Below are 13,039 nucleotides of genomic sequence, written 5' to 3' on the forward strand. Positions count from 1 at the left end.
GCTGAGTAATGGTGGAACTAAGATAGGGCCTAGATGTTACTAACCAGACTTGCTGATGTGAAGGTGTCCGGAGGTTGGTTTCAGGGATGGATTATTTAAGCGACCTGGACTGTAAGGAAGCAAGGGGGCTTCGTCAGGGCCGATAGGACGAGATTAAGATCCTATAGAAGCAAAGATAGATTGCTCATAGGGCTAGACCATATCCTAATGAATCGGGAATCCAGTGGTCTCCCGTCAGGACATAATTGAACCAGGTTGCAAGAGCTGATATTAGAACTCCCTGTGTACGTACTGACCGACACAGTGTGAACCCCTTCTGGAAGCACTCCAAGAGTACCATAACTGGCGTCGGTACAACTGGGTTCGCCCATGGGAGACAAGAATTTTGTCCATCCTTTTTGTTGTTTCTTTTTTGTTTGTCGTTTTGTAACCAGCTTACTACTCTGTAGAAGAGTAGGGACTAGAACAAGAGAGAACTCTCTGATTGGTAAGGTGACCTGTCAAAAAACCATGCCGTAAGATGCAATATGCCTGACAGGGGGAGAAGATCTGGACCCTGAGTGAGAAGCCCAGGTAGTTTCAATAGGACCCCTGGCCTGGAGAACGACTATGTATCAGGCAATAGACTCATGGTGTGCCAGGCCAAAAAACAGGGCTATCAGGATCATTACTGCCCTGTCCCACCTGGAGTTTTTCTGCAAAACGGGTGAAAAGGCCATGAGTGGAAGCATATCAAGGCTGAAGCTCCATTTGAACAGCAGGGCGTCCACCGCAGAAGGTTGATCCCTTGGAGTTAGCGAATAGAACCAGTGAACCATTTTGCAGGACACAAGAGGTCCATTATCGGAACACACGTAACGGAAAGCTAATGGAAAATGGACTGACTTAAGACCATTCCCAGTCTCAACTTGCTGCGGCTGAAAAAGTCCACCAAACAGATTTATTTTCCCCATACAGAACCGGAGAGGGATGATATAAACACTCTGCTAAATAAAATTCTGCCTGCCATATCCATGAGCACTCTTGACCAACATGCCTCCAGTGGATGAGGCATAGTATCCTCGCCTGATTTAAGAGGATTTTAACCGGACGACCAGTCAGGTAGGGCAGGGACCGGCCCACTGCTCATTCTACAGCCAGCAAAGTTCTGATAAGTGTGAGAAAAACATGGGATTCACTTCCAGACCACACTCCTCGGACTGGGTGACCGCGAAGGTGAGCTCCCCTTTTGCAGACTTGCGTTGGTAGTAAGCACCTTAGGTTCTCAGGGCAACCGAAGCATGTTTCTTTAGCACATTGGTTAACCAGCAATGCAGGGTTTCGACTGTGCTGGAGTGTAATGCATTTGTTCAATAATCCCCAACAATCGCTAGATACTCCAAGATGTCCCACTAAAGATTACTATGGTTCACGCCTGGTCCCATCAAACTGCCGCAATGGTGGATGTAAGGGAACCCTACAGGGACATAGCTCTTGCGAGAGACAACCCTGGGGCCTCTGGTGCCTGACCTATGAGTACCAGAAGATTCTCCAGCAAGGAGTCCGGAAGACGAAACACCTGAGCTTCTGAATCTAAGTGAGCCCTAGAAAAGTTCGGACCTTCCCTGGACGCAATCCTGATTTCTCCCAGTTTACGAGCCTTTCTTGTGTTGGCAGGGAAGAACCCCTTCCCGCATAAGGCGGCACGATGACGGGTAGGCCTGCCGTCAAACAAGAAGTTGGCGAGGTAAGGGATGACAAGCACTTCCTTTCCCTGTAACTCCTGGAAGGGTTGCCTACTGGAAACGAACATTTTTGTTTTTCCATAAACCGGCTACGCTGAGGAACTCTGTACTATGTGGAGCTGGACATGATAATATGCATCCTTTCACTAGTGTTACGTGAACACCTGGAATAAACATTGCACACTGGACCTCCTTGACTCCATACTGAACTTATTATGATGATAGAACTGTTTGCCAGTCTGGTTGAGGCTGCAGATGCGTCTAAAGGAACGCTGCTGCCCCTTGATAGAAGAGGAGAGGGAACATGATTTGTCTAGCGGCTCCTCGTGTAGATGATCCCTCGCACTACCAGTGACCTTGCTGTGTAAGTAGCTATAATAGCCGGGTGCAAAGCCACAGCTGAAACTTCCCATCCTGAGGAAGCGTAGGTAATTGCATCCAAGAATGATTCAAGGCCCTACAGTTCTCATGATTTGCAGAACCGGGGATTGTCCGACAATCCCCTCAACTGGTACTTGTCCAGTCTCAAACTGTATAGAAGCTGTGATCTGACGAGGGCAGGTACATTCAGCTCAGAGTGGCCAATGAATTTTTGATACATTGGTAGCAGCGACAGCCAGCTTAAGGGGCCCTGTTGCAAAAGGGACAGGCTGCTTCCTCAAAGGGTATTCTGGGTTGGACTCTGCCTATCCGTCTGCTTCCATTATGTAGCAATGAGGGACTATACTTAACAACCGGGAGGCATTTCATTTCCCTCTGCTAGGCCACAACATATAAAAACTGAGGGGTTTTGTTTTTTTTCCCCTCTGGGTGTCACTTCAGGGATGCCCGTTGTGGGCCTGACCACATTCACTAGTCACCCATTGTGCTCCATAGAAAAGTATGAACAACCTGAGTCACTGTCGGACATGCAGGCAGAAGCTGAAGAATGACATTCACCATCGGGCCTGTCTAATTCCCCATAAGCAGGGAAGGCAGGTCTGGAATTCTTAAGACTATGACATTTGATTCATAAGGAGCTAAGGATCAAAAGATGCTGCAAAACAGTCAAGCCAACATTGGGCTTGTTGTCTATAGCAACCAATTGCAGCGCCGCTAAGGGAGTTCCTGAACTCAACACGAATCCAAGACCACCCCTGATAGGGTCTGCATAATACCTTCCTGGCACCGCTTCTGAGACCAGGGAACAGACAGCTCCTGATTACAGGGAGCGAGGTCTGGTTAGTAAAGTGTATCCATTGAGTCTGTCCAAGATATGAAAGAAAAACAGGTCAGCGTATCATAGTATCATAGTTTTAAGGTTGAAGGGAGACTTCAAGTCCATCTAGTTCAACCCGTAGCCTAACATGTTGATCCAGAGGAAGGCAAAAAACCCCAATGTGGCAAACAAGTTCCAATGGGGAAAAAATTTCCTTCCTGACTCCACATCCGGCAATCAGACTAGTTCCCTGGATCAATACCCTGTCATAAAATCTAATATACATAACTGGTTATATTAAATTTTTCAAGAAAGGCATCCAGGCTCTGCTTAAATGTTAGTAGTGAATCACTCATTACAACATCATGCGGCAGAGAATTCCATAGTCTCACTGCTCGTACAGTAAAGAATCCTCGTCTGTGATTATGATTAAACCTTCTTTCCTCAAGACGTAGCGGATGCCCCCGTGTTCCAGTCGCAGGCCTAGGTGTAAAAAGATCTTTGGAAAGGTCTCTGTACTGTCCCCTCATATATTTATACATTGTGATTAGATCCCCCCTAAGCCTTCGTTTTTCCAGACTAAATAACCCCAAGTGTAATAACCTGTCTTGGTATTGCAGCCCACCCATTCCTCTAATAATCTTGGTGGCTCTTCTCTGCACCCTCTCCAGTTCAGCTATGTCCTTCTTATATATCGGTGACCAGAATTGTACACAGTATTCTAAGTGCGGTCGCACAGCGTAGCTGTGAACAAAGTGAACTTTCATGAATGTCACTTACCACTCAAATGCCAAGAGGCGGAACCGGGTTAGAAGGAGGAATGAAGTTAGCTGATCAACTCCTATGCAGGCTCTGGGCATCAGTCCTGCTGGACTTTAGACTCCACTAATTGGACCAGGTGTCGTTCCTTCCAGAGTATCCCACATGAGCCAGCATACCCATCCGCGTCGAGGCTTGCATTTTTGTTGCCCCATCTGAGTGAAAGCCTGTGCTATGTGTTAGCAGCAGAACTGGAGGTTGTGTATTTCAGTGTCTCATTTTTACACCTCTTTTTTTTTATGTCACGGATGCTCACATCTAAAGGGTTAATCAGCCATTCAGAGAGACCGACCCGATAAGAGCCATCTGAGTAACTGTCAGCAACCTACCCCCTGTCAGTGACAGCTGTCAACACAAAGCTGGCACTGTGTTATAGGGATTTTGTTGCTAACTGTGGAGGCAGCCCCACACCAAGGGTCTGCAACACTAGGCCCGCAGACCATATGCAACCCTGGAAGCTGCTTCCAGCAGCCCGGGGACTCGTGTATTCCACCGGAGGGGTGAAGCCATCGGTCGCCTCACCTCAGCCGAGTCTCAGCACACACCGCCATTGTCACTTCCGGGAGAAGACGTTAGTCGAGCGTCATTCGAGAACCCAGAGAAGATCTCGCGCCTGCGCACACTCACCACTCGGCAGCGGCCATCTCCAAGATGGCGTCCCCCGTTGTCGCTCCTGCTCAATCTCCCGAAGCGGCAGGGCAGAGAATTTGTAGGCCCCGGAAGCACACTGCGGAAACACCAGCGCACTCATCCACTTACCTCCGGGCAGGTAAGACGGCATCACTACTCCTGCATCGTTGGAGCGTGGGAGGTACCGTCATTCACAGGCACAACCCCCGTGGGCTGCTGTGGTGCGTCCCCAGACCTGCTGGTAGGCGTTGCTACTCCCGGGTGAGGGCAAAGAAGCAGGTCGATGCCGACACACACAGGCACAGCTCCCGTGGGCCTGCTGTGGTGTTCCCTTCAGCACCTCAGCCAGCCACAGCAGGACCCATGTCGCTGCCTGAACCGACCGGCCAGGGCTGGAATACTTGGAGACTTCGACCCCTAAGGGCCATCTTGAACCGCCACTCCTGGAGGTTCCCTGTTCAAGGACAGGAAACCAACTGATGCGGGGAGAGGTGCCGCCCCTTTTTATTCTGGAGGTTTCATGTCCTTGAAGGGCGGATCCTCTCTCTCGTGGTGCTGTCATGGGTGCTGGAAAAATATGGCCTAACATACAAGATGCCACCAATATCTAATGGGCATTTCTCTCCAGAACAAGGCTCCCTTATCCACATTATGCCTGCAGTGATGAGAGGGCTCCTCCAGCCATCACCGCTAAGGCTAGTTTCACACTTGGGTTGGACGGGATCCGTAGCATTGCGTTGTGTGATGGATGCAACGGATGCGTTGCATATAGTGGCACAACGGATGCTACGGATCGTACAAAATAACGCAATCCGTTGTAGGTTTTTTTCCTTGACTTTACACAACTGAGCATGCGCAGCTGTGTAAAGACGGATGCGTTAACGGAATCCGCAACCATAGGCGTCCATTATAAAAACAACGGACACCAACGGAATCCTGCAGGTTGCGTTTTTTTGACACTCCGCCAAGTGCAGAAAAACGCTACATGCAGCGTTCCATCCGCCTGACACACACTCGCGGTCAGCGTCAAAACAACTGATGCGCCGCAGGACGGATGCAATGCAAGACCATCCGTTGCTATCCGTAGCTAATAGAAGTCTATGAGGAATATAACGGATTCCTGCAACGGTTACCGTAATTCCTCAAGGCTGCGGATAGCAACGGAAGCCGTCCAACGCAAGTGTGAAAGTAGCCTAAGGGAGATCTTAATGCAGTAGGGTGCGCAGCTGTTTAAGAATCACCAGTTGTGAATGGAGATGGAGCATGTGCGGCCACACAGCAGTCACAGGGGAGTGAGGAGAGACCCACTAGCAGGATAGAGATGTGCCTCAACTATTAAACCTTTGACACATTATGGAGCTACACGAAAAGAAAAAAACCTATAAGAAAATGACTGAAGCTGACCGGAAACACTATATGGCTATGTTCACATACACAGACCATCTTTTAGGCTATGTGCGCACGTTACGTACTGTCACTGCAGAAATTTCTGCAGCGATCTGAAGAGCACACGTGCGCTTTAAATCGCTGCAGAAAATGTCTGTAGTGAAAAAAAAAAAAAAGCCGATTCCATGCGCTCTGCCTGCAGCTCCTCCCATAGACAGATCAGGGGCTGCAGGCAAAGCGCAGGAAAGAAGTGACATGTCATTTCTTAGAACGCGCGCTTCGAGCAGCAGCCGAAGCGCTGCGCTCTAATACGCCACGTGCGCACGTCTCCTGCATAATCTTCATAGATTATGCAGGGGACGCAGGCAGTTATGCTGCGCTACAAAACGCAGCGTAACTGCATGTAATTACGCAACGTGCACACATAGCCTGCATGCATTTCCTTCTCCCAGCAAAGTCTGATTTCTATTTTGCTGTGCACACTGGGCATTTTTTTTGGCTGCGTTTTTGAAGATGCAGCATGTACTTCATTCTGTGTTTTTCCAGCGTTTTTGAGCCCTTCCAGTCAATAGATTTGAATTAAAAAAAATGCATTGGGCAAAACGCTGTAAAAACGCATCAAATACGCATTGCGTTTTTGAAGACAAAAACGAAATATGATGCCCTGTGTGAACATGGCCTATATTTGTCTGAAAACTATTGGGAGATCAGGCTAAATTTGACAAGATGTAAGAACAACTCAACATCTGTGGATGTCACACACAAAGGGAACCAGTCAGGTGGATTCACTACATAAGAAAGTAGAGCACGTAAGGGAACATGTCAACGATCAGGCTTGTGTTCTGGATGCAACATATCTCCTGCGGAGACGCCGCTGTCCTGTAAGAGAGAACGCGCTGTCTGGGCACACGATCACTGATTATTTTCGCTATGTTCTCCTCACAACACTGGCGTCTCTGCAAGGATAAATTGACAAGATGCAGCTTGGAAAACCACATTGTATGTCAGTTTATGGAGTGTCTAAAGAAGCACAGTGTCCAAAGCGCTGCTAACACTGATCGTGGACATTGGCCCTTAGAGCTGACGATCAACACCCAGAACACCCGTTTGTCACAGGTAGTGTAGTCATCAAGGAAATAATGTTACATTTGGGCTGCGCCCTGCTCCATCCTTGTCATTGCCACTAAGCAGCCATGACACCAAACATGTACGGTTCAGTTCATGGACATCCTGCTCTGCACATTTACAGGCAAAGACGCACATCAATCCACCGACAAGGAGCACGAGTGCTATGCCTCAATAGCTGAAAAGGAGCAGAGTGGGTACAGGGCGATAATCAGTATCAGACCTCAGGGAAAGGAAAAACAACAGTACTTCTGAAGGGCTTACTTACATAGGGACACTAGAAGGGACAAGTCTCCTCCACTAAGACAGCGATGACATGTCCTAACAAAAAAGGCCAATTACTTGCAAATTGGTGGGGGTCTGACACCTGGCACATCCACCAATCAGCTGTTACCACCTCCAGCAGGATGAAAACATCAGAAGGGCGAGTAAAGAGCGCGACAAAGCCCCTCTGTAGTCTCGTCACATACAGCCAGCTATTAAAGGGGTTATCCGGCTTATTTTGAGTTTTTTTCATTATTACCCTATTGAGCTACATTGGGGCAGGTAAGTAGATAGTGACCACTTACCTACCCTGCTGTCACCCCCACTCCCCCAGCTCAGAGCGGTCATGTGACCACTCCTGCCGCGATTTTGCTGCTTCCAGTCATTTCATGTCAACATAGCAGGACCATGTTGACATGCAAATCTGGAAAAAGCATGTCGCCTCCCTGCTGGGCGGCTACAGTGCGATGAGCCCCGCCCCCTTCCCTGCACCCTCCCACACATTCCCCCGCACCCCGTACTCTGCCCACAACCTCCCCCTGCACTTCTGTGGGACCCGTGACCTTCGGGCGGGGCCTGGCGGCGGCTGCCGTGGTGTCAGCGCCAGCACCGGGCCCCCTGCTCAGGATCACACATTCAAAATATACCGGCATCGCAGATCACAGATGCCGGTATATTTGAAAGTGCTGATGAGAAGCAGCGCAGCGCTTCTCATCACTGCCCGGCTGTCTGTGCTCTCTTCAGCACAGCGGTGACGTCACTACTGTGCTGATATGGCCAGGGCACAGACAGCGCGCGAACGTGCGGGAGCAGCGGGGACCGAGGACGGGTGAGTATGTACTCCCTATGGGGGGGGGGGTGTCGGTGCACAGCCCGATGTGTGTATGTGTGTGTGTATATGCGGTGCACAGCCCGGTGTGTGTGTGTGTGTGTGTATGCGGTGCACAGCCCGGTGTGTGTGTGTATGCGGTGCACAGCCCGATGTGTGTGTGTGTGTATGCGGTGCACAGCCCGATGTGTGTGTGTGTATGCGGTGCACAGCCCGATGTGTGTGTGTGTGTGTATGCGGTGCACAGCCCGATGTGTGTGTGTGTATGCGGTGCACAGCCCGATGTGTGTGTGTGTGTGTGTGTGTGTGTGTGCGGTGCACAGCCCGATGTGTGTGTGTGTGTGTGGTGCACAGCCCGATGTGTGTGTGTGTGTGTGTGGTGCACAGCCCGATGTGTATGTGTGTGTGTGTGTGGTGCACAGCCCGATGTGTGTGTGTGTGTGTGTGTGTGGTGCACAGCCCGATGTGTATGTGTGTGTGTGTGTGTGGTGCACAGCCCTATGTGTGTGTGTATGCGGTGCACAGCCCGATGTGTGTGTGTATGCGGTGCACAGCCCGATGTGTGTGTGTGTATGCGGTGCACAGCCCGATGTGTGTGTGTATGCGGTGCACAGCCCGATGTGTGTGTGTGTATGCGGTGCACAGCCCAATGTGTGTGTGTATGCGGTGCACAGCCTGATGTGTGTGTGTGTGTATGCGGTGCACAGCCCGATGTGTGTGTGTGTGTGTATGCGGTGCACAGCCCGATGTGTGTGTGTGTGTATGCGGTATGTGTGTGTGTGTGTGTATGCGGTGCACAGCCCGATGTGTGTGTGTGTGTGTGTGTATGCGGTGCACAGCCCGATGTGTGTGTGTGTGTATGCGGTATGTGTGTGTGTGTGTGTGTATGCGGTGCACAGCCCGATGTGTGTGTGTGTGTGTGTATGCGGTGCACAGCCCGATGTGTGTGTGTGTGTGTATGCGGTGCACAGCCCGATGTGTGTGTGTGTGTATGCGGTGTACAGCCTGATGTGTGTGTGTGTGTATGCGGTGTACAGCCTGATGTGTGTGTGTGTATGCGGTGCACAGCCCGATGTGTGTGTGTGTGTATGCGGTGCACAGCCCGATGTGTGTGTGTGTGTATGCGGTATGTGTGTGTGTGTGTGTATGCGGTGCACAGCCCGATGTGTGTGTGTGTGTGTATGCGGTGCACAGCCCGATGTTGTGTGTGTGTGTATGCGGTATGTGTGTGTGTGTGTGTATGCGGTGTACAGCCCGATGTGTGTGTGTGTGTATGCGGTGTACAGCCCGATGTGTGTGTATGCGGTGCACAGCCCGATGTGTGTGTGTGTGTATGCGGTGCACAGCCCGATGTGTGTGTGTGTGTATGCGGTATGTGTGTGTATGCGGTGCACAGCCCGATGTGTGTGTGTGTGTGTATGCGGTGCACAGCCCGATGTGTGTGTGTGTGTATGCGGTATGTGTGTGTGTGTGTGTATGCGGTGCACAGCCCGATGTGTGTGTGTGTGTGTATGCGGTGCACAGCCCGATGTGTGTGTGTGTGTATGCGGTATGTGTGTGTGTGTGTGTATGCGGTGCACAGCCCGATGTGTGTGTGTGTGTGTATGCGGTGCACAGCCCGATGTGTGTGTGTGTGTGTATGCGGTGCACAGCCCGATGTGTGTGTGTGTGTATGCGGTGCACAGCCCGATGTGTGTGTGTGTATGCGGTGCACAGCCCGATGTGTGTGTGTGTATGCGGTGCACAGCCCGATGTGTGTGTGTGTATGCGGTGCACAGCCCGATGTGTGTGTGTGTATGCGGTGCACAGCCCGATGTGTGTGTGTGTATGCGGTGCACAGCCCGATGTGTGTGTGTGTATGCGGTGCACAGCCCGATGTGTGTGTGTGTATGCGGTGCACAGCCCGATGTGTGTGTGTGTATGCGGTGCACAGCCCGATGTGTGTGTGTGTATGCGGTGCACAGCCCGATGTGTGTGTGTATGCGGTGCACAGCCCGATGTGTGTGTGTGTATGCGGTGCACAGCCCGATGTGTGTGTGTGTGTATGCGGTGCACAGCCCGATGTGTGTGTGTGTGTGTATGCGGTGCACAGCCCGATGTGTGTGTGTGTGTGTGTGCGGTGCACAGCCCGATGTGTGTGTGTGTGTGTGTGTGCGGTGCACAGCCCGATGTGTGTGTGTGTGTGTGTGTGCGGTGCACAGCCCGATGTGTGTGTGTGTGTGTGTGTGTGTGTGTGGTGCACAGCCCGATGTGTGTGTGTGTGTGTGTGTGTGTGTGGTGCACAGCCCGATGTGTGTGTGTGTGTGTGTGGTGCACAGCCCGATGTGTGTGTGTGTGTGGTGCACAGCCCGATGTGTGTGTGTGTGTGTGTGTGTGTGTGGTGCACAGCCCGATGTGTGTGTGTGTGTGTGTGTGTGTGTGTGGTGCACAGCCCGATGTGTGTGTGTGTGTGTGTGTGTGTGTGTGTGGTGCACAGCCCGATGTGTGTGTGTGTGTGTGTGTGGTGCACAGCCCGATGTGTGTGTGTGTGTGTGTGGTGCACAGCCCGATGTGTGTGTGTGTGTGTGTGGTGCACAGCCCGATGTGTGTGTGTGTGTGTGTGTGTGTGTGTGTGTGTGTGTGTGTGTGGTGCACAGCCCGATGTGTGTGTGTGTGTGTGTGTGTGTGTGGTGCACAGCCCGATGTGTGTGTGTGTGTGTGTGTGTGGTGCACAGCCCGATGTGTGTGTGTGTGTGTGTGTGTGTGTGTGTGGTGCACAGCCCGATGTGTGTGTGTGTGTGTGTGTGTGTGTGTGGTGCACAGCCCGATGTGTATGTGTGTGTGTGTGTGTGTGTGTGTGGTGCACAGCCCGATGTGTATGTGTGTGTGTGTGTGTGTGTGTGTGTGTGTGGTGCACAGCCCGATGTGTGTGTGTGTGTGTGTGTGTGTGTGTGTGTGTGTGTGTGTGTGTGTGTGTGTGTGTGTGTGTGTGTGTGTGTGTGTATGTATGTATGCGGTGCACAGCCTGGGGGGTGTGTGGGGTGCAGAGCCCGATGTGGGGCTGTTATTCGCAATGCTGTAGTGATGAGGTCAGTGCTGGGGCAGAATATACTGACAGGGAATGTGTCTGCAGGGGGTGGGGCTGGACACTGAGGCCGGGCGGTGCCAGCTGTGACTGGGAGGTGTGGCACAGGAACTGGTCAGTTTGCTTGTGCTAAATGTAAACAAGGAGCTGCAGAGAATAAAGGGATAATTCAAGAGGAACAAAAGTTAGAAAACAAAAAGTAACAATGTAGGGGTGTTTTATATGACAATACGGCACAGATTAGCTTAAACTCAAACATTTTTGTTATGTCGGACAACCACTTTAAGGGGCCACCACCACAGATCAGAGGCCATCCGTCTCGTGTGTGTGTGTGTGTGTGTTATGTATGTGTGTGTGTGTAATATATATATATATATATATACACACACACACACACACACACTACCATGTCCATGGGATGGGTGGTCTCTCTGGGGCACACAGGGGCAGCGTCCTCCCAGCACTTTCTAGCGGTGACATATGGCCGGTGCTCGGCATCTGGCACATTCCTCCCGCTGGGGGGTCGGTAATGGCGACCCACTCCCATAGTGATCGCCTCTTTTATAAGGGCAGGTCGTGGGCGATGGAGACGATGCAGGCTCATACACCCATGTGTATAAAGTCTACACGCCAGTTCATTACCCACACTCACTGCCGGGCACACAGCAGCGCTTCCCAACAGAAGTGCAAGCAACGCTCCGAACATCAAATGCTCTGCTGCTTCCACTGGTTGAGATCGCCCACATACACCGGCACGTTACAGCGGATGGCGCACGGATACGACTTACTGAAGCACGTGAGAGACATGGTGCCCAGCTTTTCGCCGCGCTCTTATGGCCACGCTCCTTCTGATACGTAAAAAGAATAGGAAGCAGTGCCGCCAAATAGCACGAAGCCACCGTGCTTGCGTCTTCCGCTTCCGCTCCACAGCTGAGCACTTCCGGTTTAGCGGAGACACTAGAAATGATGAACGCGTGATAGAACTGACATCACGTGTCTCAGCGGTCACGTGGGACTTGGAGAGCAATACTGAATACTCCTGTGAGAGGGTCCACATGCGCGGCTCGTGCTAGCAGTTGTATGGGCAGTGGCCGCAGCGGTGTACTGTGGGACGTATAGAGGGGCTCGCTGTATAGCGGGGTCCTTGTCTATCACGCTGGTTTTTCTTTAGCTGCCGTTGTTCCTTTGTGAAGTGTGTATAGCTGGGCTGTATTGGAAGGGCTTTCTGTTTCACGCTTCTTGTTTTGCAGCGTTTTTGTTGCGTTTTTCCAATGGGTGAAAAACGCTGTAATAGGCTATATGCGCAGAGCGCGTTTTTCGGGTGCAATTTTGGGCTCAAAACTGCATGAATTTGCTTCCACAGCAAAGTCTATGACTTCATGCTTGCTGTCCGCACAGTGCAGTTTTATTTTTTGTGCTATAAAAAAAAATGGACGTCCAATTCTTTTCTGCGTTTTCCATTCATGCAATGCATTGGAAAGACGCAGTGATCAAAAACGCACCAAATGCATTTTTGCCGCGGGTGCGTTTTTTGTGGCCAAAAAACAGAGTTTTTGAGATGTGCAAAGACGTCAGCATGCGCACAGCCTTAATTGACATGTTGCATCTTTGTGGTCTCCACAAAAAAACACCTAAGGCTATGTGCACATGTTTTTTTTTGTGACCACAAAGATGCTGCATTTTGCCCGCAAAAAAAAGCACGCACAGTAACAAATGCTTAAAAAAGCATGTGTTTTTGCGCATTTTACCTCATTTTTTTTATCTGTGATTTTGTTCCTATGTTTTGCTGCGTTTTTCAAATGCATTGTATGGGTGAAAAAAACGCAGAAAAGAATTGACATGTTTTTTCTTTGTCAGCTCAAAAACACAGCTAAAAATATAAGCACTGTGCGGACGGCAAATATGAAAACTCATAGACTTTGGGGAAGCAAAGTAATGCAGTTTTAAAAGCAAAAACACACCCGCAAAATGCGCAATAACACACCGTGTGCACATAGCCT

General features: G+C 50.6%; 1 protein-coding gene and 1 long non-coding RNA gene across 2 annotated transcripts in view; one reads left to right on the forward strand and one right to left on the reverse strand.

Annotated features, from left to right (window-relative positions):
* The window catches only part of PRPF19 (pre-mRNA processing factor 19), a 188,489-nt gene extending 176,519 nt beyond the window's left edge, over nt 1-11,970 (reverse strand). The window contains exon 1 of the mRNA XM_075347335.1: nt 11,828-11,970. Coding sequence (XP_075203450.1) covers nt 11,828-11,846 — 19 coding nt within the window. The 5' untranslated portion in view covers nt 11,847-11,970. The remainder of the gene's footprint in view (nt 1-11,827) is intronic.
* Nucleotides 11,971-12,037: 67 nt separating this feature from the next.
* LOC142309882 (uncharacterized) overlaps nt 12,038-13,039 on the forward strand; it is an 80,317-nt gene continuing 79,315 nt past the window's right edge. Inside the window, exon 1 of the long non-coding RNA XR_012754027.1 lies at nt 12,038-12,080. This is a non-coding gene — a long non-coding RNA (uncharacterized LOC142309882). The remainder of the gene's footprint in view (nt 12,081-13,039) is intronic.

This window comes from Anomaloglossus baeobatrachus, chromosome 5 (assembly GCF_048569485.1).
Source record: "Anomaloglossus baeobatrachus isolate aAnoBae1 chromosome 5, aAnoBae1.hap1, whole genome shotgun sequence".
NCBI classification, from domain to species: domain Eukaryota; kingdom Metazoa; phylum Chordata; class Amphibia; order Anura; family Aromobatidae; genus Anomaloglossus; species Anomaloglossus baeobatrachus.